Source organism: Empidonax traillii, unplaced genomic scaffold (genome assembly GCF_003031625.1).
Source record: "Empidonax traillii isolate 1590-97213 ecotype Southwest subspecies unplaced genomic scaffold, ASM303162v1 scaffold151:size923898, whole genome shotgun sequence".
NCBI lineage: Eukaryota > Metazoa > Chordata > Aves > Passeriformes > Tyrannidae > Empidonax > Empidonax traillii.
Window position 1 is genome coordinate 342,316 of NW_020955344.1, and position 27,961 is coordinate 370,276.

General features: G+C 38.9%; 2 protein-coding genes across 6 annotated transcripts in view; one reads left to right on the top strand and one right to left on the bottom strand.

The window, feature by feature from the left end:
• The window catches only part of TMCO3 (transmembrane and coiled-coil domains 3), a 34,433-nt gene extending 32,676 nt beyond the window's left edge, over nt 1–1,757 (bottom strand). For both annotated transcript variants that reach the window (XM_027884640.1, XM_027884641.1), the window contains exon 1: nt 1,625–1,757. The gene's annotated coding sequence lies outside the window, so the exon portion shown is untranslated. The remainder of the gene's footprint in view (nt 1–1,624) is intronic.
• Nucleotides 677–27,206, top strand: DCUN1D2 (defective in cullin neddylation 1 domain containing 2). Of its 4 annotated transcripts, none has more exons than XM_027884644.1 (7): nt 677–682; nt 4,573–4,759; nt 7,639–7,807; nt 10,425–10,555; nt 20,116–20,198; nt 21,502–21,598; nt 22,250–25,004. In XM_027884644.1, exons 2-7 carry the CDS (start codon nt 4,585–4,587, stop codon nt 22,327–22,329), a joined length of 735 nt encoding a protein of 244 aa, XP_027740445.1. In that variant the 5' UTR covers nt 677–682; nt 4,573–4,584; the 3' UTR covers nt 22,330–25,004. The 4 variants fall into 4 exon arrangements, 3 of the variants coding, with proteins under 3 accessions (XP_027740445.1, XP_027740444.1, XP_027740446.1); XM_027884643.1 differs by lacking the exon at nt 677–682 and adding an exon at nt 2,051–2,119 and having other exon boundaries at nt 4,543–4,759; XM_027884645.1 differs by lacking the exon at nt 677–682 and adding an exon at nt 2,473–2,561 and having other exon boundaries at nt 4,539–4,759.
• Nucleotides 27,207–27,961: the final 755 nt, after the last annotated feature.

Here is a 27,961-nt window from a genome sequence, read left to right on the forward strand (position 1 = left end):
GGTCTCCCTGCCCACAGCAGAGGAGTTGGAACTAGATGGTCTTTAAGTCCCCTTCCAATCCAGGCCGTTCTGTGATTCTGTGAGAAGGGAAGATGGCAAGCACAGCCGTGCACTACCTTAATTTTTTAAATGCCCTCTGTTTCAGAGGGAACTGAGAAAACCTGTCTGTGGGTTGTTTTCTTCAATGGAAGCCAAAGTATTTACCTGAAAATAGCTGACTGTGGGCTAGGGTTTAACAATATGAAGAGCTAAAACATTTAAAATTAAGAACTAAAAGTGCAACCGAAGTAACAAAAGCATATCACCTCAGTCTAATATCAATATCACCAGGGAGCCCCTGGTGGTCTAGAGGTTAAGGACGCTGCACTGTCACCGCAGAGGCCCGGGTTCGATTCCCGGTCAGGGCCACTCCCCGGGCAGATGGAGCTCGTTAGCCCTGTAAGGCAATCCATCTACGTCCTGAGGACCTCGCTGCCACCAAGCTGCGCACAGTGTGTCTCACCTAAAAAATCCAATGCGCAGGCTGGAAAGTGTAAAGACCTTCCCCGGATCTTCGTTCGCGAAGACTGGCCATTATATTAATATCGATAAACCAGTAAAGTAGAAATATTTCAGCTGTGGGGCTTACTATTTTTAAGAAATCAGACAAATAGCAACTTCCACCTCCTGGCAGAGTTCTAGAGTGAAATTTAAGGAAATATTTCTTCGTGTATACAAATACTCTCCCTGTTTGGTAGGCTTGGGGCAGAGATTTCGATAATATATTACAACCTATTTCTTCAAGAGAGAGGAAGAAGAAAACACCAGTGTATATCCAAGCTTCTGTCTTCAGGGAGTGGAGTAAAAGACTATACTGCATGGCATGTCTTACACGGTATATCAAACCACATAACTAAATTTCGAGCAGAGACTTATACTAGCAAAGTTCACTCACTGTTGTGCCGCACAAACTTAGCAATGTGGTTCAGACACAGGACAGTTTTGTTTCAGTGCTTTTTACTTGGCGAGCAAAAACTGGAAAACTAGCATCTGGGGCAGTGCTCAAAAGCTCTCACATACCAAAATAAATTATGTGATGCCGAGTGCAAATAAAACAAAATAAATAAAACCCAATAAAAATAAACACTCTGTGCATCAGTAAGTATAAAATCAGAGGGAACTACTGTCGTTTGGAGACCTTATTTAAGCACAGTTGCTTCCTGATGGATTGCAGCTCATCTTCCCCGTTTTTTCTTCCTGACCACGACACTGTAGCACCGGATTTCATCAAGCTGACGATACCGGACCCTGCCTCCAATAGAAACCCCGTTCCCTCTCTTCCAAAACGCCTGCGGGTCCTTCCACACTTCCCAGTTCGCCGCCACCCACCACTTTTCCCCATCGCAGCTCCTCCCCGGGAGCCGCAGGGCAGCCGGGGCCGTGCCCGCCCGGCACCTCCGCCCGGCGCGGTCCCACCTGAGCGCGACGGCAGCTCCCGGCGCCGCTCCCCGGGGAAGTGCGGGGAGCACAGAAAGGGATGAGCAGAGCGCGGATGCGACCGGCCCGTCTCCTGCCCGCTCATGGCGGCGGAGGGACGGGGGGAGCGGCGGCCGCCCCGCCCGGCGCTCCCGGCAGCGACGCTCACCTGAGGGACGGAAGGGGCGGCCGCGGCCGCGGGGGAAGGGCGGGATCGCAGTGCGGTGAGCACGGGGGGTGAGGGGGCGGCGGCCGCTGGCGAAGGGCGCCGAGGAGCCCCGTCCTTGCGGCCGCCCGTGCCCCGCGCCGGTGCCCGAGCGCCGGGGCGGTGCCTTCGGGCGCAGCGCCGGGCGGGACCCGCGCTCCGAGCGCCGCCTCGCGGCGGGAAACGTCACCGCGGCCTCTCGCCGCACGCCGGGAGTTGTAGTCGGAGCCGCAGCCCGGGAGCGGCCGCAGCCGAGGAGCCGCAGCCCGGGAGCCGCCGCCGCTCCCCGGGGCACCCCCGCGGGATCCGCACCGCGGCCCCGCGTTCCTCCCCCGCGTTCCTCCCCCGCGGCCCGTCCCGCAGCGCTCCTTGCGGGAGGCGGCGCGGGCGGGCCGGTGCGCGCCTGCGCGGGAGGCGGCGCCGGGCGGTGAAGTTGGTGGGGGCGCCGGTAATAAAATGGTAGGTTGTGCGAGCGGGGGGAGGGGATGTGGCGGAACCTGGGACAGGGGAGAGCCCCGGGAAACCCCCGGAACAGCCCTCGGGTACTCGCGCCTTCCCGCCGCTCCGGCTCCCGCTGCCCTTCCCGGGGATGGGGCACGACGCCGGGCGAGGAGGGCGGGGGACGCGGGAACAGACGGACACACACACCCCCCCGTGCGGAGTCACCCTCCCACCTCCTCCTGCGCCGGGCCGGGATCGGGGAAGGTCACCGGGGGCGGCGGGGGAGGGGAGGGGGCCGGGCACCGCCGCGGGTATTTCGAGCGCCGGCAGCCGGCGCGGCGCGTACCTTTCCCTTTTTTGGGATTCGGGTTGGCGGGGCAGGTCTCTGGAGCCCCGAGTCCCTCGCTCCCACCGCCCCTTTCTCCGCCGGGGACGCGGCAGGTGCAGCTGGAGGAGGTGGGAAAGGTGCGGTACAATCTCTCTTCCCGGGCCGGGATGGCGGGAGCGGCCGGGGCTGTCCTGGGAAGGAAGGGTTCGCCTGGTGCAGCGGCTCCAGCACTTCCCTGGGATGTGCGGTGCGGTGTCATTGGCGTGCGGAGAGGGCTCCTGGAAGGTGACTGAGCTGTCTAGCGAGATGCGAGGTGCGCATCCTTGTCCGGGTGCCATCAGCGAGGGGTCACGCTGGAGACAGGACTCCCGGAGCTTCCCCGGCCCCGCAGGGAATGTGGCGGGTCCCATGTCCGCTGCGCAGGGCGCAGAGGAGCAGCGGGAACCGTACGACGTGGCAGAGTAGTGGGCTGGGGAGTCGAGTGTGTTTCTTATCGCTGATTCCTTCAGATAACTTAGTGTTTAATTTCTCAGCTTGAAAATATCCCTAAGCACCTTAACTAGGTTTGAAAGAGGACGTGAGGTTTGCTTTGGAGTTGTTGACAGAGACCTCTGTTTTGAACTGATTCTCACTAAGTTCGTTACTCACAAGAAGTTTATGTACCTAAGGAAGATCTTGGTGCAGAGACTCCCATGACTAGACCTTAATGAAAATTTGGAGGCAGAGTCATGGTTACATAGAGCTTGCAGTCAAAGGATTATTGATTATTTTCTTACCAAAATACATTGTAGTTATTTTTGCACCTTCCCCCCCCCCCCCACTGTACATGTTTCTTGTATAAAACGAAACTTTATATGTTTCTCATTATATTAAATTGAAAAATCTTGTCGGAAAGACCAAAGTCCTTATCTTGTTTACGTGATGTATGTCTTGTCTCAGGACTATCTGTACTCGAGATGTCACCATCCATATGTGTACAAGAGATAACACAGGACCATCTTTCAGTTTACTTGTTTGCTTCTTATTGCTCACTGGATAAGTATTCAATTGTCCTTGATATTTAAGAGACCGGTAAATTTTCCATTATATCTGATGATTTAGCCTGTATTGAAGAACTTAGACGGATTTCTCAGGTTAGTTGTTGGCCCAGACCATGTGTTAAGTATGATTCAACAAAACGGGAAAGTACAGAATATAATAAAAAACAGACTTTGATTTAAGGTCTCTCTTCCTAACTTCATGTAAAGAATAATGCTGAGCTATGTTACTAGCAAATTTTGTCTAAAAAAATCCCCCTTTCTATTTCTTGGGTGTTCCAGTTTAGGGATGTTATGTTAGTATGGTTGCTGCAACTGAGAGAAACATCATATTAGTTCCTGTATACCACTGTAGTAGGCTGTATTACTGTTTAATGTATTAATAATAAACATGTATTTTTAAGAGTTTAATTACAGTTTTAGATCACATTTACAGCAATTTTAGAGTCTCATTGTCACATTCAGCAGTTTCTGACGTGTCCACTTCATCTATTTTCTGTCATATGTATTCTGTTGGAAATGTTTTCTAACATAATTATGCGAGAAATGCTTCTGCCTTTTTTAGCTGTTGACTTAGAGTGATTAAACTTTGCATTGTTCACTGTTGCTAGGAAAATATTAGGAAAACTCTTTCAGTATTTTTTCTGTATGTAGGAGGGATTCATACAGAATCTGAGAATCTGTAAGTTGTGCATTCTTAATTTCTTGTTTTTATAACCACTAGGCATATCTTTCAGAAGATAACCACATTGTTATATGATGAAACTTGTGTTTACTGCTGTTACAGAACAGAAAAACTGCATATATGAGCAATAAAGCAGAAATACAAGTTTGTTGCTGCTAGAACTTGTGCTGCTAAAAATGTATATATAGATGCTGTCACATCAGTTTTCAGAAGAAAATGGTGTCTTTTTGACTACAAAAGAGCAAGGCTTTTGTCTTCCTGTAGTTCTGAAGTGAAAGTTGTCATCAATAAGACAACTAAAACCTTTTAAAGATAGGCATTAGTAGTAGAATGCTGAAACAAACTTCTGGATTAGCTTCATTGGCTTTCCTACTTCTTTTGCATCCCAAAGCATAAGCTTAAATCGTCTCAGAAGGACAAGGTCCGCCAGTTTATGGCCTTTACCCAGGCTGGTGAAAGGACTGCCATATACTGCTTAACGCAGAATGAATGGAAACTAGAAGTGGCAACAGACAACTACTTCCAGAATCCAGACTTATACTACAAAGAATCCATGAAAAATTCAGTAGACAGGAAGAAATTAGAACAATTGTATAATCGATACAAAGGTAAGGCTTGTGGGTTTTTTGTTGTGGGTTTTGGGGTATTTTTTCCTAATCGTTTTGTTCGGGTGTTTTTACTGCTTTTCCATCTGCCCTTCTTATGGACTTCTAAGTAACGCTTCCTAGCTTTTGCTTCTCTCTCTGTGTTTGTGATAATGAGATAAGAATGAAAAAGGTTTAAAATGCTCGTAAGGATCAGTACACAACTTCTGGAGAGATTCCTGTAGAGCTTAAAAGTAGGAAATTCAATCGTGAGGAAGAAGTGTCAGCTATGTATGGTACAAAGTTTATTACACAACTTATTTGATTTATTGCCAGTGGTTGCTATTAAGTATGTAAATGTTGTAACTTTCCATGGCAAAATAATACATGTTGTTCTTATACTAATATTTGGAGGAGCTAATTGTGTTTAGAACAGTAGGATTTCTACATGTTGAAGTTTTAGGTAGCATTACAGGTAGGAGTCTGACAAAACAGTCAAATAAGAAAACTCAAACCCAAGAAACTCTCTCCTTATTTTAGTCTTCCTGCTGACATTACAGCAACAGCGATGTGCCTATTAAGAGATGCTTGGAGGGAAAGTCACAGGAAAGTGAATTAAAGACAGAGTTGGCTCCTTTTCCATGTTTTACTTTATAGCATTGTTAAAAAAGAACAGAAAAAATATAAGGAAAAGACAGCCATGTAAATATAAGAATGTGCATGATCCAGCTTACAGTGCTTGCTGAGCTGTGGCCATCTGACATGTTGGAGCAGTGCAGGCTGGAATCATGCCAGCCCCTGCTGAGATCCATACATCTTGTGTTTTAAAACATGACCTCTTAACCACTATTCAACTATGATTTTATGTACTTGAAATATATGTCATGCTTCGTATACACTTTATCCTGTTCTTATGATATTGTTTGCACTTTCATTCCTCTTTACATAATCTGTTTTAAGTGTGTGGATTCTTTCATATTCCATTATTTTGTGGTAATTAATTGTGTAGGGAAAAAGAGCCAACAAGGCTATAGCATTTTCTTTGTGAACCTAGAAAACCTTTTTTGGTTTTTAAATATTTATATGTTTACATATATATAACACATATACATGAATCTAAATCTTTGCTTGCTCCTTGTATGTCAGTCTTGGAGATTGCTGGGTCAAAAATAGGTATTCAAATTCTTAAATGCTGCTAAGAATATCTAAAATGGAAAAAATTTATCACAAGTGTTAATTCATCATTTTCTAGCAGTGGGAAACTGCACCATTTGACTTCTGTGGAAGGAAGTCTAGTCAGTTTTACGTCAGTGTTTAAGTTTGCAGTACACCTTTGTAGTTCTGGCACTTCAACACTTGAAGTTGTAAACTCAAAAAACACTTCACAAGATTTGACATAAGACAAAAATTTCAGTTAGGCACCTTTCCTTTTTTTCATATCTGCCTTAAACCTGAGTCATTGGCCCTGCAACAACAAGGAATTCCTTTGTTCTACAGGGCCTATACAATATTGCACCATCCTTGAAATCTGACATGAAATGTCTTTCATTTTCTATGTTGTCTTTTTGTTAGTTTTCTTATCTGTTTATCCAGCAACTCTGTTAAAACAACAATTTCATTTTTATTTGTAGTTACCTGGATGACGTGAAACATGATAGGGATGAAACAGTCCTTGTTGAAATCCATCTGAATTTTTTTCCACTGATTGCAACACAGTGCACTTCTCACCTTCGGTTCCTCAATTATTCCCCAAATATTCGAGAAATATGTTTTACATGTCTTAGAACTAGTTGAATAGATACATTTTCTTGTTATTCAGGATCAGAGGTCCCTGAATTACACCATGGTTGTAATTCTTTGTTTAATGGGTATAAGTCTTTGACTTTGCTAAATTAACTTCCTCTCTGGAATTTACCACTTTTTTCACTGTAATATTGGCTGAAAAAATAGAAGAGAGCTTAAGAACTAAAATAAAAATCAAAAAAAATTGATTTAGACTTGATTTCTTTTTAATCAACTTATTGGATTAGGACTTAAAAATAGCATGGTTGAAAATCTTGCCCATTTAAAGAGTTAGTCTTAAATTTACTTGAGGGACGTTTTTCTATAAAGCCCAACTTATTATACTTAAATGTCTTCCTGTCAAAAGCTGGGAAAGTTTTGTGGTTTGTAAACTGGCAAGCTTCAAAACTAGAGGTGTAATTTTATTTTCTTTTTTGTCATAATTTGATTTTTCTTTGTTCCCCTAACCAATAATTTGAGTTTACATGCAGGAGTTATTGTTTGTTTGGGGTGGGGAGGGTTAAGAGAGAATTTTGTTACAGAATTATTAGAAGACATCTACCCTGACATAGGTGGTTAGGAAGTGCAGTTCTAACATTCAGAAAGATTCTGCTTAGTAGTACTGAAACGTGGTATTTCCTAAGCTAAAGTTTCTGTTATGCTAAGACATTGTTTGAACAATGACTTATAATTGAAAGCCAAAAATGTTTAACTGTGGTCTTTAAACATAGTTATAGTGGATACTCATATGTCCCTATCAGGAAAAAGAATCTGTGGGGTCACATGATATGTGTATTTTTGTTGGGGGTGATTTTGGGTTGCTTTTTTTTCCCAAAATATTTTATGGAGCATTATGGAGAGAAAGCAAAACTGTTTTGTTTACATTAGCTGATGAGTTTAGGAAAAAGTTGCAAACCAATTTCTAGATAAATTCACAGAATACTTTATTTATTGATTCTTTCTGAGGTACTTTTAATGTTAACTAGATTTCAAATGAAAACATTTGTGAATGTTATGAAAAAATTAAGACCTATGTTATGCAGCATATAAGAATTGTCATGATCATTTGTAAATATTTTTGTAAGTAATTATAATTCTCCTCTTTGTATTTTGAACTGCAGACCCCCAAGATGAAAATAAAATTGGCATTGATGGAATTCAGCAGTTTTGTGATGATTTAAGCCTGGACCCAGCCAGTATCAGTGTCCTGGTTGTAGCATGGAAATTCAGGGCAGCTACTCAATGTGAATTCAGTAAAAAGGAGTTTGTTGATGGTATGACAGAGTTGGGGTAAGTATCCATTTCTTCATAGTTCATAATGTAAGGCCTGAGCTCGGTTTCCATTTAAAGCATTTCCAGTTAAATTATGTGAAGCTTTAAAAAGCTGGTGAGGCTGGTGCCAAGCTTAACAGGTGTTAAATGCCTATAGTGTCTTGTCTGCCTAAAATTGGAGCTTTATTGCAAAGCCTTAAGAATGACCACAGTTGGGGAGGAGCAAAGCAATTTCTACCTGTGCAGCAAGGGAGGGAGGCAGATACACGTACCTTTTTATGTAATTCATAGTAAACATGTGCGTGGTTGTGTTCAGGATTTGAGTTGAACTGCGGGCTTTTAAAAACTGGAAATCACTGGAGGTGTATGAAGGGGAAAAAAAAAATTCACTGCTGAAGCAGAAAAGAAACAGGAAAACAGAAAAGAACCTTCATTTCTTTCCTTTATCTTGTAACCACTGAATGGACCTTTTTTCTTTTTGCTTGTTTTACCACCCGTGCTTTTGTCATATTGCCTTTTATACTAGATACTTCATTTGTGCAAAATATATACGAGAAGTTGAAATAAAAATGAGGGCATTGTTAGTAGAAAAGGTTATTTAGTCAGACTGTGATGTAACTGATTAAAAAAACTTTCCTTCCTGGATTATGGAGCTGTTCTGAATAACAGACTTTGAGGTTAAACATTGCCTCTGTTGGCTATAAAGTCAAGAATGTATCATCATAAAATAATACTTTGTGTATAACTTTTCCTTGCAAGAGGGGCAGTATTACTAATATATAGAGATGTCAAAATGACTTCTTTTTAACAGATTGCTTTAAATAGGCCAATAATTACAGGTTATTACTAGTGCATGTTTTTTGTAGCTAAATAATCTCATTTGATCTTAGAATGGCACCTTTCTACAGCAGACCAACTCCTAGCAAATGTGGTGGTTGTTTCTTGAGCAGGGGTCCCAGCAGCCTGTTGTTACTGACCTTATCAGTCATTGACTTATTTTTAAGCTTTCCTTTTTAGGTATTAATAAATTGTGATAAAATAATTTTTCATATTTTATGAACTCCATTGTTGGGTTTTTTTTCCCATTGGATAGCTTTGGGTAGAAATTACAAGAATAATGGTATTCTAGCCATGGACAGCAGTTAAGTGCTCATGCCTTTATATTAAAGGTTGCCATATTACTATTTTTTAAATAAAACTGATTAAAAAGGTTTTGCTAAACAACTTGTGACTTCTAGATTGGATTTTGTTTTGTAACTTTATTATAGTCACATTGCTGCTATGACCTTCTGACTGTCTCTGACACAGTTCATAGAGGTCTGGGATTTTTTTTCTCTCTCAACACACAATAAAATGTTCTTAGAAGCCTAATATGATCATGTCTGCTTGCCACTGGTATAGCACTTACTGAGAATTCAGAGTGATTTTGTTACATACTTGAAGGCGCAGTGTCTGTGGTTTTTAGCAATGTACATAAGTGAACATCTGAATGAAAAGAAATTCCCTGAGGCTTAGATCATATAGCATTTTTAGGATGCACATGGGAAGTATATTTGTTGACTAGATCAAGTCCCAGTGAAACTGAAATTCTCCATTGAGTACTGTTGGCAGAATTCCTCATCTTTTCACCAGGTACTGCTGTAGGCCAGAAAGGTACTTATTTTTATCTGTACCGTGCAAGACAGTTAAAACTGCATTTGCATTTTACACATTTTGCTAGTTACCCATCCTTTAATAGAATTTTTTCTTGAATCTTTAGAGTAAATGCAAACATTTAGCTACAGAAAACTTTCTAATGCACCATGTTAGTTATGATAGCTCTTTCTTTTGAAACCTGCTTGCTTCACTTTGAGTTTCTGGGTACAATTCAAGATACTGGTAATGTCTTGTAAACCGTGAGTATTCATTTGATGCCTTGGCATGGGGGAAAACTCTTTTTCTTTGATGTCTTGTCAGCTCAGATACATTCACTGAATATGCTTCAGTTTTGTTATTTGGGGGGTGTGTCTCTGTTAGAATCTCAGTAACTTGATTTCTGTCTTAGCTTACCTGCCCCAGGCTGTTAAATGGTTTGTTTGCCTTCAGGCTATAATCAAGGCTCGTTTTTCTTCCTAGGTTTTATCCTCAGGTGTTCTATGGCTGGGAAAGAAGGACTGCAAATAGTAGCTCAGTTCGGTGGAAAGCCCTCTAATGCTAAGAATAACTCCAAACATAGTGATGCAGCTCCTTCTTTAGGAGAGCAGGGAATAAGCAGTATCTATTTAGAATAAAGCAAAACACTTGTGTTGCAAGAGCTGTCTAGGGGGAAAGGATAGCAGATTTCAGCGAGACCTATATGTTCTTTAAGAACAGGATAGCATCTGTGCATAAATTCATGAAGGGACAGAAAGGACGTTAAACCACTGAATCCTGTTTGTCTTGTGTACGTAATGGGTGCAGGCATGCAATGTTCTGCTTCAAATGCCTTAGTGAAGGCATGTGAGTGTTTACGTTTTTAAGAATGCTGTCCACAAAGATACTCTGTTTTTATCTTAACTACTGTTTTGTTTTACTCTGAAACTAAACCATAAAAAAGGGAGGGGCGTGTAAAAAGAAATCTTCAGTATTTGAAAATAATGTAACCTCTCTTGAACAGGTGTGACACCACAGAAAAACTAAAAGCTCTATTGCCAAGACTTGAACAAGAGCTAAAGGATCCAACAAAGTTCAAAGATTTTTATCAGTTTACTTTTAACTTTGCTAAAAACCCTGGACAAAAAGGTCTAGGTAAGTAGAAAAAAATCAAGAAAATGTCTACAGTCAGTGAAGTCAATTCGAAATACTTCCAGTACTGCAATATTCTCGTTGATGCTGGTATATAGTAAATTCATTATGGACTTCTTTCACTGACTTTTCCTCTTTCCCCTCTTCTTTCAGTTAATCTCTTCTTTAATGTCCCTTTGGTACAGATAACCTAATAGGTTTTTCTGCTGGTATTGACATTCTCTCACCTCCTGTCAAAAAAGTTCCTGCAGTTCTTAGAGACCCGTCAAATTTAATTTTTTTTAAAATACCGAATTAATGAGCTCTTCGTGTTCCCATTTTGCTTAGAACTACTGAAACAAGATGTCCATATCAGCTCAGGAAGAGGCAGAAAACTCTGGGCCAAAATTACTCTTCTTCCAGAAATTTTTAGGTTTAGTTCACAGTTTTTATATAAAGTTTAGAAAAATAATATTATGGAAGTGGTTCAACTAAAAATAGGCATACAGTTAATAAAGTGTTAAATTATTATTTTTACAAGGTTTGAGATTTGTCCCAGTCCATGCTCATTTTGCTGGAGTAAAACTCATACATTATTTAAAATAAATTCAAATCTGTTATTCTCTTCAAATTTAGTTAGTGAACAGATGAGAAAAAACAGTAAGATGAAATCCACTGTCTCATCAAACTTATGTCCACTTTCAAAAAACACTGTGTAGGAAGGAATTAAACTGTTTTGCACATTGAATATAATAGCACTGTACCATCGTCACTGTTCTCTTTGTGCTGTGAATGAGAGGAAGTTGTTTGGTTTTTTGGTGGGTTTTGTTGTTGTTATTGTTGTTGCTTTGGTTTTTAGCATAGCCACTTTAAATCTGTGTCTGTGTTACTTGGCAAGTTTATAAATATGTTTTTCTCAAGAACCATTGGAAGAGTAGTGAGATGGAGGAGGAGAATATTGCTATAGACATCAACCAGGGGCGCCTATTCCACATTCTTTCTTGGGAACTACTTTGAATTATCTCTTCATTTTTTGTAGCAGTTTCATTTTTCATTACCTCTGTCACTCTCATGACTTACATGCCACTTTTTGTGACACAGAAATGAAATAGTTTTGTGGTGGTTCCGTGAGGCTGGTTGGAATTCCAGTCCTTTAGTTACTCTTCATTAACAAAGCTGAGTGCTTTCAAATTGCAGAAAAGGTAAGTCAATTACAGCTGAGGTTGGAATTTATGGGACACCTGAAGAACTGAACGTGCTGTTTATTTGACATGGGGAGGGAACTTACTTGTTTTCCATTACTTCTGTTTATTCAATATTGGAGGCACTTTGATATTTAAGGCTGTCTTCTCTGTGATGTAACAATGCCACTTTTTGTGAATAAAGTTCCTTCTTACACTAAGAGTTGAGGTATTAGCAGAAGAAAGAAAATGGTAGTGCATCTTTTTTTTTTTTAAACAGAAATAACTCTTGAGAATAAACCTTACCAGAAATAGGTCTGTGGTAGGCACACTGACTTAAACAATCATTTTTCATGTTTATTATCTTAGCATATTGAAACCATAAGAAATTACTGAAGTATCTCTAAAATGTTCAAACAGCAATGCTTTGGATATGAGTCATGTTTATTGTTCCATCAGTATTTTAATACATATCAGATTACTTTTTTAAAATCTCTTTCTGATGTTTTAAGAAGTGATAAGCAGCAGTTACTTTATTTTTTTTCTTCCCAATCCCCCCTGAAAAGCATCAGGAAATACAGTGATTCATGGGTTCCTTTTTAATATGCCAGGTGATCTTTAAATTTAAAAGACAGAGAAACTCTTCTGTAGTGTCTTCCCTTTTGCCAGACAGGATCGGGATCTACCAAAACCATTCCTTGCAGATGTTTTTCTAACCAAATGCTCAGTGATCTGCTAGCAGTATATGCTAACCTTTTCAGTTTCAGTAATTATCAGCAAGATTTGACATCTGATTGGCAGGGGTCCTCTGGCTGAAAAAGTTTGGGGACCACTGCCTTGACATTATATAATTTTAAATTTGTGATGGCAGGTCTCACACATCTATGTCCATGCTTGCTTGAATCTATTGTTAGGTTTCTATTTTCTTTTTTCTAGCATATAACTTAAATCTCTGTTCCTGAATTTTCCAATTCATTACTTACCTGATCAAAGTAAATATGTAGAATGCATGTGTCCTTAGAGCGAGTAACAACTCTTTACTTATTTAGCAGTTATGTATGTGCTTTCCCTTAGTTTCTAGACTGAGTAAAACCAGCTACTGTTGATGCCTTTAGGCATCACTGTAATAAATTTTATCTCATAGCACTCTGATACTGATATTTTGTTCTCCAGCTCTTCTTCTTTGCAATCCAATTGATCTTTTGTCTTGTAGCACCCAACCAAACTGGGTATCTTCCACGTGCCTTAGATATTTTGCTCCTTCTTTTGCATCCCATCAAGTTTGCTTGTTTGATACTGTCTGCAGTTTGCAGTCTGCAGCACTGGTTTCTTTAGGGTTTTTGCAGCAGTGTTGTGCTCCCAGCTAACTTTGATCTTTTCTTTCTGCAGTTGATTATTCCCACTGGCTATATGACTTCTGTTTAATGAAATCTTTCCTATTTACTTCCAAGTAGTTTTCCAATTTGTCCGAATAATGTTGAATTCTAATCCTGTCTTCTACCTTGCTACACTTTTATAAGGTCTTGTGTAAGTTGCAAATTTAATAAAAGTTTTCTTTGTTGCATTGTCTGAGTTACTTAAGTATTGGGCAGTGTCAGATACTCCATGGATGAGTTACTTTCTCCCAGTTTATCCAAGAATGACTGAGGTTCTTCTAAAACTTCTTTGACCTTTATGCAGTTTCAAAGATGGTGGGTAGGAGTTTGAAATTGCTGCAGCATACTGAGATGAATTTCACCATTCGCTTTGGGCAGCTGTGCTTTAAGACTGAATTTCTAAAAGTTATTTCTGAAATAACTGTCAGTTTTCATTGAATTTTTTTGCCTGGAGCATATCTTGAAAAAAAAATCTCTGTGTGTCCCAGAGTTTTTTATTTCCAGGGTTATCAGCAGGATACATAGTATCTTTATCATACCAGCTGCCATTTGTAAGGGAGTGGAATGGCACAGAAGCCCTTCTTAGAGGTGATTTTTTGGTTATAGAAAAATTTTGGTGTTACCTGACACAGATGTCTTCATAATGCAGTGTGGATTTTGCTCCAGGAAAGTGGTCTTCATTGGAAGAGGAGGAGTGTGGGTTTATGTTTTATTTATTTATTTTTAGAACAGCCTGTCTTCCATTGCTTTCTTATTTCTTCTTCTGCAGTTCCCTTCAAAACCAATGCAAGAAATTCTGCCCTTATGTAATTAGAATCCTCTCCAATAAATTAAGTTGCATCTGTTCTGTCATTCCCCAAAATAGGCACAGAGTTCGGTACACCAATACTCATTCCTAGAAATAGGACAGCCTTTTATAGGAGTCTCTTTTCCACAGTTCGTGTGGTGATAGGGGGGAAATTTTTATTTCTCTTTTTATCTGTGGGACCTCTGTCTCTATAGTCTCATCCAACTTGAATGTTCCATTTACTTTTATTACCTTAATATTACCAAGTAGTGTGTTTCAGTCTGGACACATGCTGTTTAAAGAAGTGAAAGTAGTAGCACTCCCCCAGTGTGACAGCTCGTGTAAGTAGTGGGATGCCGGAGGCAAAAGCACAGTGCATAAGATCTACCATAATTTTCTTTAAGCAGAAAATGATGTTCTGATTAATGTTACTCAGCACCCAACTGTCAAGTGTATTTCAGATAAATCTGAATAGATTTGATCGTGATCGAAGAAGAAGGTGGATGCTTATAACCACTAAGACTGTGACTCTCCAATTGGTGGACAGAATTCAGGCAAAAAAACATAGCTAAGTTTCAACACAGCAGTGCCACCTCAATGGCTGACTGTTGGATCTGGCATACATAATTTTTAGATATAATAAACTTCATTTGCATGCTTCCTATATATTTTGAGTTGTAATAGGGGCAGTTTATTAAGGTCTGGTTTGCCAGGAGACTTTAAAAAGAATTATTATGGATAACTGTGATTCAGTCTGTTTACTGTGCACTCTCATGTTCTCACTACTGTATATTGTACAATAAATCTTGAAGTTTTGCGTGGTGCAGATTTGGAGAGGTTTATCTTGCCTTCTGCTCCTAAATTTTAGCTGTTCTACTGCAGTCAGAGTGAAATTTAGTATTCTAACTCTTGGTTGATAAGTGTACTAAAGAACAGGATTACAGGTCTTTTGTCATATTGCGTACAGAGGAGTTCAGATTTCTAAGGCCACTGTTCAAGCTCAAAACAAGGCCTTAGCTTCATCTTTTTTTTCTCCTTTCTTTGAACCTGATACTTGCTGTGATTCTCCTAGTGGGTCTCCCTTTGAGCCTCAACAAGACATGCTCAGGAGTTTATTACAGTTTGTTTCAGCACCAGGAGGAGCGTAATGCATTCTTTCATGGTCGTCATCTTTCAACATGGAAACGAAAAGCTGATTTGGTCCTTCATCACTTCTTTGTGATCCCTTCGACTGCTTGCTGGCTCAAAAGGTTGTGCTTCCTTCTCTCTGCCAGTTGCCTGGGATCAAGCAAGAAATGAAAGATGAGGAGGGCATTCAGACTTGAATCAAATATTACTTCAAGACCAGAAGAATGACTCTCTTTACATCCGGTATGTGGACTTCAAGGAAGTTTCATCTTCTATGAGCAGATGAGTATAATGTGCTCTTTTTAATTGAAGCAACATCAGCTTTGGCTTTTGTCATAGCAGTATCTTGAGATGCTTTGAAGAGACTCTTAGACTTTAGGGAAGGATTTTTTTTTTTCTATTTTGTTTTTCTTTCCCCCCTACCTAGTTATCAAAACTTCCTCCCCTTTCAGTGAAGAATTAGATTGATCCATTCATTGGCTATTTGTAGGAGTCAGTGGATGGAAGATGTTGAAGGAGTTCAACTTGAATTTCATGTTTATTTTGAAAGAGGTCTGTGGATGCTGCATTTTAGGTGTTCCAATGGCTTTGGTCTGTGTGTATGGTACTTGCTTTATTTTTGTTCACATTTTTCTTGCTGAAAGTACCAGCAATTTAACTTGGTGTAAAAGAGGTGCACTCATCAAAAAAGGCCAATAGTACCAGCAAAAATGTGGTATAACTGCCACTTCTAGTAATGCTTTATTGATTCTTTTACTCATATTTGGCCCTTATTTCAGAAATATAAATCCAGTCATCTTTAAGGCATCTGTTGTATGTTATCTGAACTGTACGTGCTAAGATTTGCAGAGGCAAAAGGATTTTGGAACTGACTACAGTCAGGTTCGTTAGGCCACACTCAAACTGATGTTTAGATAGCCATCTTCTAAGTCTAGCTTGCATTCCAAAGCAGTTCAGTTTCTGCTTTTGTACAGTTGATGCTTAAGATAATAAACATGAAAGGTTCTGCATGTGGTCGGCCTGTTTCAGTGTGGCAGATGCCGAGATAGAGCTAATGAGCACAGTCAGTTCCTGCAGTGCTCCTCTGAAATCCATATGCTGTGCTTTACCATTCTTCCTTGTCCACTGCAGACACTTCATCTGACACTGTGCATTATACATCCCGTAACGCAGAGCACTGAGAAACTCATTGCTAATGTCTTTGCAAGGATGAGCGGATCCAGCTGGGCAGGATCCGGAGTTTAGCTATGATCTGTATCAGTATCACACCCTTCACCAGTTTTTTTTTTCCCTTCTCTCTTCCTTCTGTGGGGGAACTTCCAGTTGCAGATAAAGGCTATTTTTCTCTAAGCTTCTGGGAATTTGGTGGGACATTTTTGGGTTGAATCCTCATGGTACTTTCTTGTTATTTTGCTGATTAGGAAAGAAGAAACTAATTCTTGTGTCTGTGTTCTTAACTTGGAGGCAAAAGAAGACTTAAAATCATTCAGAGATGAGGAAACAAGGAATTGAGTAACTCATTGAATCTTGCAAGTATTTCTTTGATGTTTATTGCTCAGGCAGCGGGGTAGTCAAGCAGTTTGATAGTCCAGTTGTTGAGATAGATTGACACCAGTTTCCATTGTTCCCATAGCTGCATCCATTTTGACACAGTGTCAATTTAGGCGCATTAATGATAATATTCCAACAGTTTCAAACATGACTTCATGAACAGCTCTTGTTGGTAGGGCAGACTGAGAGCTGGAAAGGTCTATTTGGCAGAGGATGACAAGTGAATGCTGCAGTCCCGGAGTGCGGTTTTGGCACAGCAGGTCTAAATGAACTGCGTTTCGTGTTCCTCACAGATCCTACTCTCCAGTCAATTCCTTGCTATCTGTTGATTTCTCTTTTGGTTTTCACTCTTCCTGGATTTCTTGCATGCAGTGATTTCATTGCCCTTGTCCAAAATCATAATAAAAGCATAAGGAACTTAATTTGATTCTTATTTATGCAGCAATCTAATAATGATTTTTTTTCTTTGTTAACAAGATAAGGATTTGATCAAATCTTGAAAATAGGCACAGGCTGTCTAACTGATAATGTATTTCTCCTTCTGCATTAATTATGCTATTTGTTATCACTTCAAGCTTTCTGTTCAGGGTAGAAGAGGCTGAGTTTTTTTAAAAGCAGTTTTAGAATGAGGCTGTAATGTTTCAGAATAGATCATACTGCATGCAAAATACTGTATTTCTGACTGTGAAAAGCTGATTGTTTAAGGGGCTGCATGACATAAAACTTGCTAGATGTTGACATTGAAAATATTTTGAAAGGAAAAGTTGAAAAGAAAGCTCAAACCACTCTATAATGTACAGTAATGATGTGGTATTTTTCATGTTCCTCAAACATTAACCATTTAGCCATTTTATGTTTTGGATATGAACATGGATGTTAGCAATGAAGTATCTTCTAAACTGATCCTTGCCTGTGTGTTTTCAGAGATTTGTGCATCTGTCTTTTGCTTTCCATTTATAAAACTTGCATTATTAGTCTATAATGTGGGAAGCATATTTTTTTGTACAAACAAAGCATATTTTATAATTGTAGTTTGATTTTTATGTGTAATGATACCTTCATATCTATGCAGCATTGAAAAGTGTACTCCTAAGACTGCCTGGGAAGTTCTTGCCTTGCAAATCATCTCCTGGGGGGATGCAGAATTCAAATGGCATAAGGCCTTTTCTTTTTTTTTTTTTTTTAATATGTATTAGTTTGGCACTAATTGTAGCTGATACAGTCTCTACAGTGCTGCTGTTTATTGATACTACTGTGAGCATCCTAATGTAGAATTGGAACTCTGTAATTAGGTCTTCCCTTTAAAGCAAGAAAATCTTTTTTTGTCCTCCAGTGTGAAGTTTTCCAACCTAGGTAGGGAATTTTCTTCAAACAGAAGACATAAGCCCAGAGAATGTGGCACACCTGAAGGCCTAGTTTTCTCATGTGCTGTAAGACTGCATCAACTGGCACCACTACAAAAGTGATAGTCCCATCTACTCCTTTTGTTCAAATAACTCTGCTTCGTGGGTTTGCGGGATTACGGTGAACCTCAGATGTGGGAGACTAATTTTTTTTTATTTTTTCCCTTGGGCAAATTTTGCCAAGATCAGAACTTTCTCCCTTGTGCCTGATGGGGAGAGCAACTCCAGTGTGGACCAGTTTCAGCCCCTGCAGAGCAACATCCTCAGTGGAATATGCGTTTGTCATACCTTATAGCAAATAATTCCTATGTCTTTGTGCAGGAGAATACCTTGGCACACACATGTACTGTGCCCCTCAAGTGTCAACTTAAGATAGTATTTCACATGTGTTTTCACAACTTTGCAATAATCAAGATCACGTTAACATAATACTGAATTTGACGCAAACACCCAGATAAAACAAGGAAGTCTGATCACTTCTGTCTCTTGCAACTCTTCTCTTTTGGCATCTTCAGCCATCTTTGTTTCCCTACCTCTACTTTTTTCCTTTTCTCATGGAATGTTTCCGTCAGAAGTATAAAAATTCTTCAGCTATTAAGTGTTACTTCTTTTAAGTGCATTTTGCTTAATGTTGTCACATGATAGATTTGCAAGGTTTACTTGGAAAGGTTGAGTCTTCGTAAAGAAGCCTGAGTGAATTGGATCAAAGCCAGTCACTTCACAGTGAAGTTTAGAAGCTCTTAAGATTATTCAAATCCCTCTCTTTTCATTTCTTTTGCTTTTCATTTGGCATAAGAGGTAAGAATAATTAATCTGCATATCTTAAGCAGCAAGTAAATGCTATTAATTACTTGCTTCTGCTTATCTTTTGTGAAAAGTGAGCATGGTGGCAAAGACAGGAAAAACTGAAAGAAGTTTATTAGGGCATAATTAGGACATAGTACAAGTTCCGCACTGAGGAGCACTCTGATCGTAGTAGGACAAACTGGCAGCACTGTCTTGATATAGCCAGGTAGAGGTGTACTGGATTTCTCTACATCTTAACTATTTCACTTTATCTGTGCCCCAGCCCTGTATGATACAGGGACTCTAGGGACATGGCTATGTTAAGATCTGGAACATTTTCCTCATTCTTGAAACTTGATTTCAGGTGACAGAGTGTCCTTTGATTTGTAATGATACATACAGTGTCAAAACCTGTGCTGCTTTCTTGCAGGTGGAGGTCTTAATCTGCTATGACAGTACTTTCTGTTAAGCTTTATATTCTGTTAATACTTCCTTTACCCTGAAAGCACAAGCTGAAATATTTTTGTGGTTTAAGAAAGGCTGTGCTTTACTTTGTGGTTGCACAGCAGTAAGCATACTCTTAGTGCTGTTACCTGGAGGAGCAGGCACAGAAGCCATTAGGTATTGTGAATTGCTGGAGATGAAAATAGGCCTTCAAGTAAACATTCTTTCTACCTGTAAGCTGCATCTAATATTGCTTCTGCTTTTCTGCTGGAGTATGTGGCAGTGCTGTATCTTCCCTCGAACTCTGCTCTCAGATCACTGGTCATGATGAAGAATAAGGGCTGCTTTCTTGGACTTGCATTTTCAGTATTGTGTGAAGATGTTTATCTATGAAATGATTCCAGAAGAAGAGAATTATTGCTCTAAGGGGTTCTCTAGAATCATAATGCCACAGACAAATTTCTTTTTTTTTTACCCTTGTGTCCTTCAATTCCCTTCACGGTCAAATTTATATAAAATGTGATAAATTAGGAGGAATTGACACCTGTGGATTTAAATGTTTGTGTTCCTACCGATATTTGCTGTGTTTATGCATGTGTATATTTTTTTAGTTGTTAATTTGCAGACAGAGTTATCGATAACTATTTTTTTCTGTTTCTGTAGATTAAATCTGGTACTGATGAGTGATGACAAAAATATTTTACTCTTAATGATTTTGATGTTCAATACACAATTTATACTGTTACTGCTTGTCTTCTACCTTTTGGTTCAGTGAGAGTAGAAAAAAATTCCTTATTTTTTTAGTGATTTTAAATGAATGTTATTCATTTGTACCATAATATACTGGATGTAGCATTAATACTTTAAACATAAGGGTTTTATTGCATATAATGGGCTGTATATTTATGTGTTGCTTTATCTCTTGCAGATTTAGAAATGGCAATTGCATATTGGAATTTAGTCTTGTCAGGAAGGTTTAAATTTCTAGATCTTTGGAATAAATTTTTGTTGGTAAGTATGCACTGTATCCCTTACTGCCTGTCTTAGTCTATAGTAGTCTGACTGTTGTAGGTTGTGTGCTTCCAGTAAGAAAAAGACAGGGTATCTGAATATTTCCTTTGAACTTTTTCCTTTTTGAAAACTGATATAAAACAGTCTTCAATCAAGCCAAATTAAATCTTCTCTATATAATTTTCCAATTGAGAAGAATGCAAAACGATGTAACAAAGCAATAGAGTATTCTGCTTGCTTGATCCTGTAACCTGCTACTTATGAAAGTTTCTGCATGAAAGGAGGCTGTGCTTGTAGGTTCCACTGATGCTGTCTTTATTCTCAAGACATCTGTGATTATCGTCAACCATGTATTTTACCATGCTCTGGCTTTTGTAATATTAATAAATAAACTCAGTCTTTTTACGTCAGTCATAACAGAATTGATATTTAACTTCAGACACTTTTAATTTTAAGCAAAAAGTTCTTGCCTGAGTAATTAGTTTTTAAAGTAATTTTTTAGCTACTAGTTGTGAATTGATCTTGACAGTTTTCTTATTACTGTTGCAATTCTGTGGGCAGTGGAGTAAAGATGCATAAATTCAACCTCAGAAATTGAAAAATGATCATATAAAACATCTGTTTCACTCATCCATATTTCTAAATTTGCATTTCTATGTAATTACAAAAAAGTTACATTATGTGTAATTTATCTTGATTTTTTTTTCCAATTTATCTTTTTATCTGTAGTTTAGGAGAAATAAGAAGTGTTTCTGCATTTTGTCCCCCAGTGTTTAGTAGGGGAAATGCATACTTCTTGAAATATTTTCCTGAAGTTTTTTCTAAATTTTTAGGCAGTATATTTATTTGAATCACTGAATAATGTACCAGTTTCATCAAGACAACTTGTGAAAACATAACTGCCTTAATAAACTTAACACATCCAAATTCAGATCTATAAATGTAACTGAAGAAAAATCTACAGGTTTTTTGCCCGCTTTACTAGGTGATCGAGTTTGTTACAACAGACAGTTCTGTGGACCTCTGTTTCTAGTAGTGGTCTAGATGACCTGGTATAAAGTGTGTTCCTTCAGAAGAACAACTATTTAAACTGAATGTTGACTTCAGAAGAAAGGTTTAAATTAAAAGATTTAAACCTTAGAAAGAAGCAAGCTAGGACTCTTTCAGGTGTTCTGTTGGTTATTTGTTAAGATGAAGATGAAATGTTTGTAAATGGTGTTTCTCTGTATATGTCAATATAAAATACTACTGTGGAATTTGAAAGTAGTTTGGATTGAACAGTACCATTTTTCTTCCATTATAGGAACATCATAAAAGATCAATTCCAAAAGACACTTGGAATCTTTTGTTAGACTTTGGAAATATGATTGCAGATGATATGTCCAACTATGATGAAGAAGGTAAGTAGTACCTGAATATCTTAAAAAATGACTATCTATAAAAAGTAGCAGACTTAAAATATTGCTATAAACAAACAAGAGAATATGTTGATACCTCCTGTCTTGATGTGTTTATCCTTAGAGTTTTAGCTGCAAATACAGTGTCATACTTGTTGCCAAAACAGTAATGATAAGAAGGTTAACTAGTTTGCTGTAATATGTAAATAGAAGTAGAGATACTGTCACACGATTATATAGCACGTTATTTGAACATGTTATGCTGCAAATCTCTCAGTGAAACCGAATGTTTTGTTCAGAATTTTTGCTAACCTAAAAACAGTTTACACTCTGTTACTAATTCTGTTTTGGAATGTGTACAGAAATATGTCCTCAGATATGAATGGCTGTAATAAGAATGCCATGGTTTTGCTATCAACTAATGTTTATATTTGTGGCGTGAATTTTTATGCTTGTTTGTCTTAAGAACTGCTGCTGCAAGAAGCGATTCAAATGTTGAATTTATTAGTTAGGTGCTTTTTTTCAAGTGTTTTATCATCTCATGTGTTAAAGCTAGACTAGGCCAGAAATGTCAAGGTGAGCTTCTGATCTCTTATATTTAAAGACTACACCGATTTGTTGCTGATAATAATAGAATTCTTGACTTCTCTTTAGGGGCGTGGCCTGTTCTAATAGATGATTTTGTGGAATATGCACGACCAATAGTCACAGGAGGAAAACGTAAAACTTCCTAACCCCAGACTTGTCAGTATGGACTAAACATGCTCTCTGAACTGCATTGGGTGATGAGGATTTGTTAACTGAAAACTGCACATTTTTGCTGGTTTCAGTAGCCGTGATGACATTCTGCAGACAAAACTGAAATTCTTCTTTCTGCCTCAAGAATATGATGGCTGACTTGTGGACACTTCAAGAACAAACTCAGAAGATAGTTCAGGCTGTTTGTAGGCTATTGGCTTCAATTATTGTACTGGTTATATCATATAGGATGTAGATTTTGCATGATTTTATACTTTGGAGAAGTTTAACTAGAGGCCATTTTATTAAAGTTTTGACAGCACAGCATGCCATTCAGTTCATGATCCAAAGTGAACACCAGCAGTTACATAAATAAAACTGTATTATATTGTACTTATATTAAAAGCAGTATTTGTGGTATATAAATTAAATCCCTAAATAAAACTTACGCAGTATGTTGTATTTTTATAAAAGTTCTGTGGATCTGTGCTAATACAGAATTGTAACAAAACCAAACAAAACAACTTATGCTTTTTTTGTTTTTAATTGTTGCCCAAACTTACAATTTTTACTTTTAAGTCCTAGTTGTGTAGATTGATTATATCCAGCCTTTTGTTTTCTCCCAATGAGATTAACTTCCTCATTATTCTTCTTGAAGCGCTTGGACATGTAGGAATAGCATTGCTGAGGACGGGCTGCTGCTCTATGCTGTATTGCACCTCCAGCTTTTTTTTTATTAACCACTTTAAAATAGACATTGAACAACCAAAGATGCTTTTATAATTCATGTTTGATTATCTTAATTCAGTTAGTCTTCAGTTATGTGTTTTATTTATTTTTAATAAGGAACCGGTGGAATGTGGATTTTATTTATAGCTTGAAACATACCATAAATTCTAACTAAATGCAACATAGTTATAAATGCAATTCCTGGCACTTCTCATGGAAAATATATGTGAATAAGCCCAAAGACTTAACTAGTTGATTTCTATGTTGGAAAAAGAGGTAGGGGTAAGGAGACTTTATATTAATGATTGTAAGTATTCATGCCTCTGGATATATTATGCATTCTATTTTATATATTTAAGAGGGCGGAGGAAGAGTAAATTGATACAGTTTCAGTGATCTCAAGGCTGGTGGAATTGGACCGATTTTTCACCAAACCTGAATTTGTTCAGTCATTTGTTTCTCCCCTTATGCTACTGATTGATTATAAAGTGTACAGAGGTCAATCTCCTCTTCCTCGAAAGTGTCTTCCACTGTCTAAGCATAAAAAAGTTTTAGCAGAAACTATTCAGCATGTCTTCACATGGGGCTCTTTCAAATGCTACCTCTTAAAAATTAGTTTGTCATAGGCACTGTAAAATTTTGTTAAAATGAAGTGTTGCTAAAGAGTGTGTACAGCTATGATTAATATATTTTCTGTAATCAGAGATGAATAGGTGCAAGAATTTTGGAGAAAATAGTGCATTAAGTTATATAAACTATGTCTGTTTGGATCACTTAAGCATTGCATGACAGGATACTGTTTTATTTTGTTGTTGCAAGGGTATAAAAGCTTGTAATATTTTCTTAAACTCTAATATTTAGAGTTTCATACAAGCAGTCAGCTTTCATTTATGTCAATGCAACCTGCAAGAACAAACATACATGCTACATACATAGAGATTGCCTTCATTCTTCCCCTTGAGAGAATTTCAGTTGTGCATGTTGTTTAAAAAGCAGGATTAGGGCAAATTTTAACAAATTAGCAAGTTTTCTCCTAGTAAGAGTATAGCAAGCAAATTAAAAATGCCCTGAGAGTGATTTATTTTTAGTCTATCTTTTTGCCCTTGCAGGGCAGCCGCCAGGTGTCAGCACCTCAGCCAGCAGCTGCCTCCTGCTTCTGGGTAAAGTTAGCCAGGAGGGTTAAGCCCAATTGTTACTTTCTGCCTGCACCTTTTTAGAAGGGCATTTTGTACATAACTTCTGTAGAAGTCAATGGGGATTGAAAGGTAGTATTCTTTTGAATGGATTTCTCTACGTTTCCCTCCCAAAACAAGCCATTCTTGTATCAGTCTCATAGACTTTGGCGAATATGTAACATCCTGTAGCATCAAGTGCATTTATCTAGCCAAAAGTGGTGGAATGCTTGTTATTCACAGAATTGCCACTTCAAATGTATAGCTATAACTGCAACTGAAGTAGTTGAATCTATCAGTATGTGGTGCAACTCGAGTTTCATAGTGTTAGAGCTTGTGAAACATTTGTTCATGCTGAGAGTTCCTTCATATAAATCTGATGAACCTTTTACCTTTTAAAATAAATAGAGCATAAAAAAGGCATGGGGATTGAGGGTTTTTTGCCTTGTTAATCGGAGCAAGAGGGAAGGTGCTTAGCACAATAATCAGTTTCTATATATATACTTTTACTCACTCTTAAGCCTCGTTCCTGTGAGGATCCTTCATGGGAAACATCTTCTAACCCAGGAGGAGTGGCTAAAATATCTGAAGATAGGAGTTGCTTCTTATCAGCCAGCTTCTGAGGTCTAGTGCTCTTTTTCTTTTGTTCCTCCTGGTGTTCTATCCCTTTGAAATCACACATGCTTTTTACGTTCCCATACATAATAGCATGGAGTAACACCTTCACACTTGAACAAGCATAAAAATACAAATAAATTGCTTTCAAATTATGAGTTTCTTATGTATTTTAATAATTAGCTGCTATCCACAGTTCCACTTTACAGGGCACTCTGACTTGCTTTTTAAGTAAGCTGATACAGTGGTAACACCTAGGCTGATCAATTTATAATCATAAATGGTACAGATATCTTCAAGTTGTTCAGTGCATACAGTATTACTTCACAGATATGCTTTATGTATTTTTAAACTTGGTGCCAAGTTGTTTGGTTTTACATCCTAGAGGGTTTGAAACTGAGCCATAGGATTTGTACTTGCCAATTCTAAATTTAAATGTGATTTATCATGTGTGTCATGCCAAGGAGAGCAAACCTGCAGGCATATGCTCATTCAGTGCACCTGGGGGATTTGCTGCTGAGCAAGCTGTACATGTGTAAATTTTGTGGCAATGGAAAAAGGAATAAATGGACTGTCAACATAAAGGATTGAAGTCATGTGAGACATCTGTATGGTTTTCATCAGCTCTCTGCTTTGGAAGTCTTGCAACGGCCAGTGGTTTTTTTGCTATCCAGTTCATTTATTACATTCTTGCATTATTATACTATCAGCCAGAAGAGGGCAAGGATGTAACTCACTAACTTTTGGCTAGCTATAATAAATATTTGGTTTGCTCATATGTGCCGTGTTTAAGCTTTTAAGAAGCTTGACATGTTCAGCTGCAGTGCTGTATTCCCTAGACGTAGTCACTACATGCTAGTGTCCAAACTCTGCCATTTGTGTTACTGGTTTGTACAGGCAGTGAGAGGTGTAATTGCAGGGCAGGTGTTGCTCAGTCCTGGTTCTGAGCTCTGTAGGAGAAACAGCATGCTCAGAAGTATGTGCAAAGACCTTCAGAGGTATGTATTCACCTGCCATTAATTCCCTTCTCAAAGTTGAAATCAAAATAATTAAGTTGCCCTCTGTCTTCTCCCAGCTGCCCTCCCTCTCCAGTGCTTTCACCAACCATGGGCTGGTTTGGTGTCGCACAAGTCTTGTCTTCCTGTAACAGCAAAACTGCTGATGCTGATAACTTGAACCACAGCAAGCTCTTTTCCTTTCAGGTGTCAGCACCAGTAGCTTCTGTCAGTTGGTGCCAACCAGCATCTGGCCCCCCAAAAGGCACACCCTTTCTAAATGAGAAAAAGTGTAATGATTTTACAACCATGAGCCAGTTTTCTGATCTTTTCATTATATACAGTATGCTGGGTAGAATTAGAGGTGAGGATAACACACCTCTAAAACTAACTTTTGTTTTAAGCTGTTGACAGAGGGATCTGCAGCTGCCTCTACAACCACATGCAGAAAATACCGTATTTCAGACAAATGGGTGCAATGTTCAGCTTTTAATGAGAAGGGCTGGGGAAGCTTAGGGGCATTCAAGTTTTGTTTGAGCATTGGAATGCTTCCTCTTGTTGGTGCATATACCTGACAAATTCCCATGTGTTTTTTCTTGTGCCTCCTTTTCCAAGCAGTGATACACTCTGTTGTTTGGCAAACCCTATAGGCTTCATGTCATTCTTCAGCTTTCTGTTAAGGATGAAAAGAGGAAAGAAGTACACGCTGTATTGATACAGGATTCTTTTTCCTTTAAAGCAGTGGCTTAAAACTATGAAAATTATTCATCTCCGTTATTAAAGAATTGCGTAAAAACATCTAAGTTTTCCTGGATCTCAGTGAGTGTGTTTTAAAGGAATGATCCTTTTGCTAAAGTAAAATCCTTCATTTCAACAGTTGTAAAGATGCAGCTCTAACAGAAGTCTGACACCTATCTGATATCAACAATACTTTTTAAGGATATGGCTCTGAATCCTTTGATTGGTTGAACTTGGAGCATTTCTCTGCTGAGTGTTTTTGAACTGCAGAAACATCAGCCACTCACTCAGGGATGAGGCGCTTGGGGTGTAGTCGTCTTCTTTTAACTTGAAAAGGGTTTGTGTGGACACAGCATTGTCAGTCCTTTTGCCAGTTCATTTATTCACAGAAGACCCCAGTGCCTGTACAGCACATGAGCCCTGCCCTGGGTGCTGGAGATCGTCAATGCAGAGCCCCTCAGGTGGAAGAGGCAGGAGCAGCCACATCTGCCAGAGGCGTTGCTTCCATGTTCTCACGTCGCATTTCAAATACAGTTAAGCTGAAACAGCGCATTGCCACCAACCCAGACAAGCCTCTTCTCTGTCCAGCCTTCCCATGCCTTTTTTTCTGGATTCTCCCCATCTGAAAACAGTCATATATACACTACTGAAGGGACACAAAGCTGCATTTTTATGTGATTTACCAAACATTGTTGTCAGCTCTGCTTGTTTTGTTGGGTTTTTTTCCTGTTGTGACTACTTTTCCATCTTAATGGAGTTACTATCTTGTGTTTCTGTTTAAGACATGTAAGTATGATGTTTTACAAATAATTTTCTCCTTTGTTGGGAGTAGGAGTAGTTATCAATGTGTCTAGCCTACCTCTGCCCAGAAAGCTCACAGGTGATGGAAGTACCACATGAAAAGGAGATCACATGTAATTAATAAATTAAATAAAAATGTCTTTGTTGCACGTTCTATTTTGTAGAGTTGAAAAATAGAACTTACCTGAATTTTTCTCTGGGTTTTTATTATACCCTTATTTCTGAAGCCAAAGATTTTATTCCTAATTTGAGCTGTGTTATGAGCAGCCAACTGTGTGTGCAACAGGATAAAGTCCACGGCAGGCAAAAGGGCAGTGCAACTGCCAGCCACATTCAGAAGGAAAAGATAAATGGAAAACTAAGAATAGCTTTGCCCATTTTCAAGAAGGAACCTTCCATCTGGTGAGGCCCTTACTAGCTCACCACAGTGCCTCAGCAGGTGATTTCTCCTGTCCTCGCTTTGCAAGCTCAAATTCCCACGTGCCTCCAAGTCGTGATGCTATGCAGGAATAGAGAACAGGTGGGTGCCACAGACGGGTGGATGGACCTGTAACAGAGAAATCAATGTCAATGCTTCT

Bases quoted from the DNA above. Each gene is read 5' to 3' on its own strand.
- DCUN1D2 (XM_027884643.1), top strand. The intron at 4,760-7,638 runs GTAAGGCTTGTG...TTTGAACTGCAG, and splicing joins ATTGTATAATCGATACAAAG to ACCCCCAAGATGAAAATAAA. The intron at 10,556-20,115 runs GTAAGTAGAAAA...TATCTCTTGCAG, and splicing joins CCCTGGACAAAAAGGTCTAG to ATTTAGAAATGGCAATTGCA.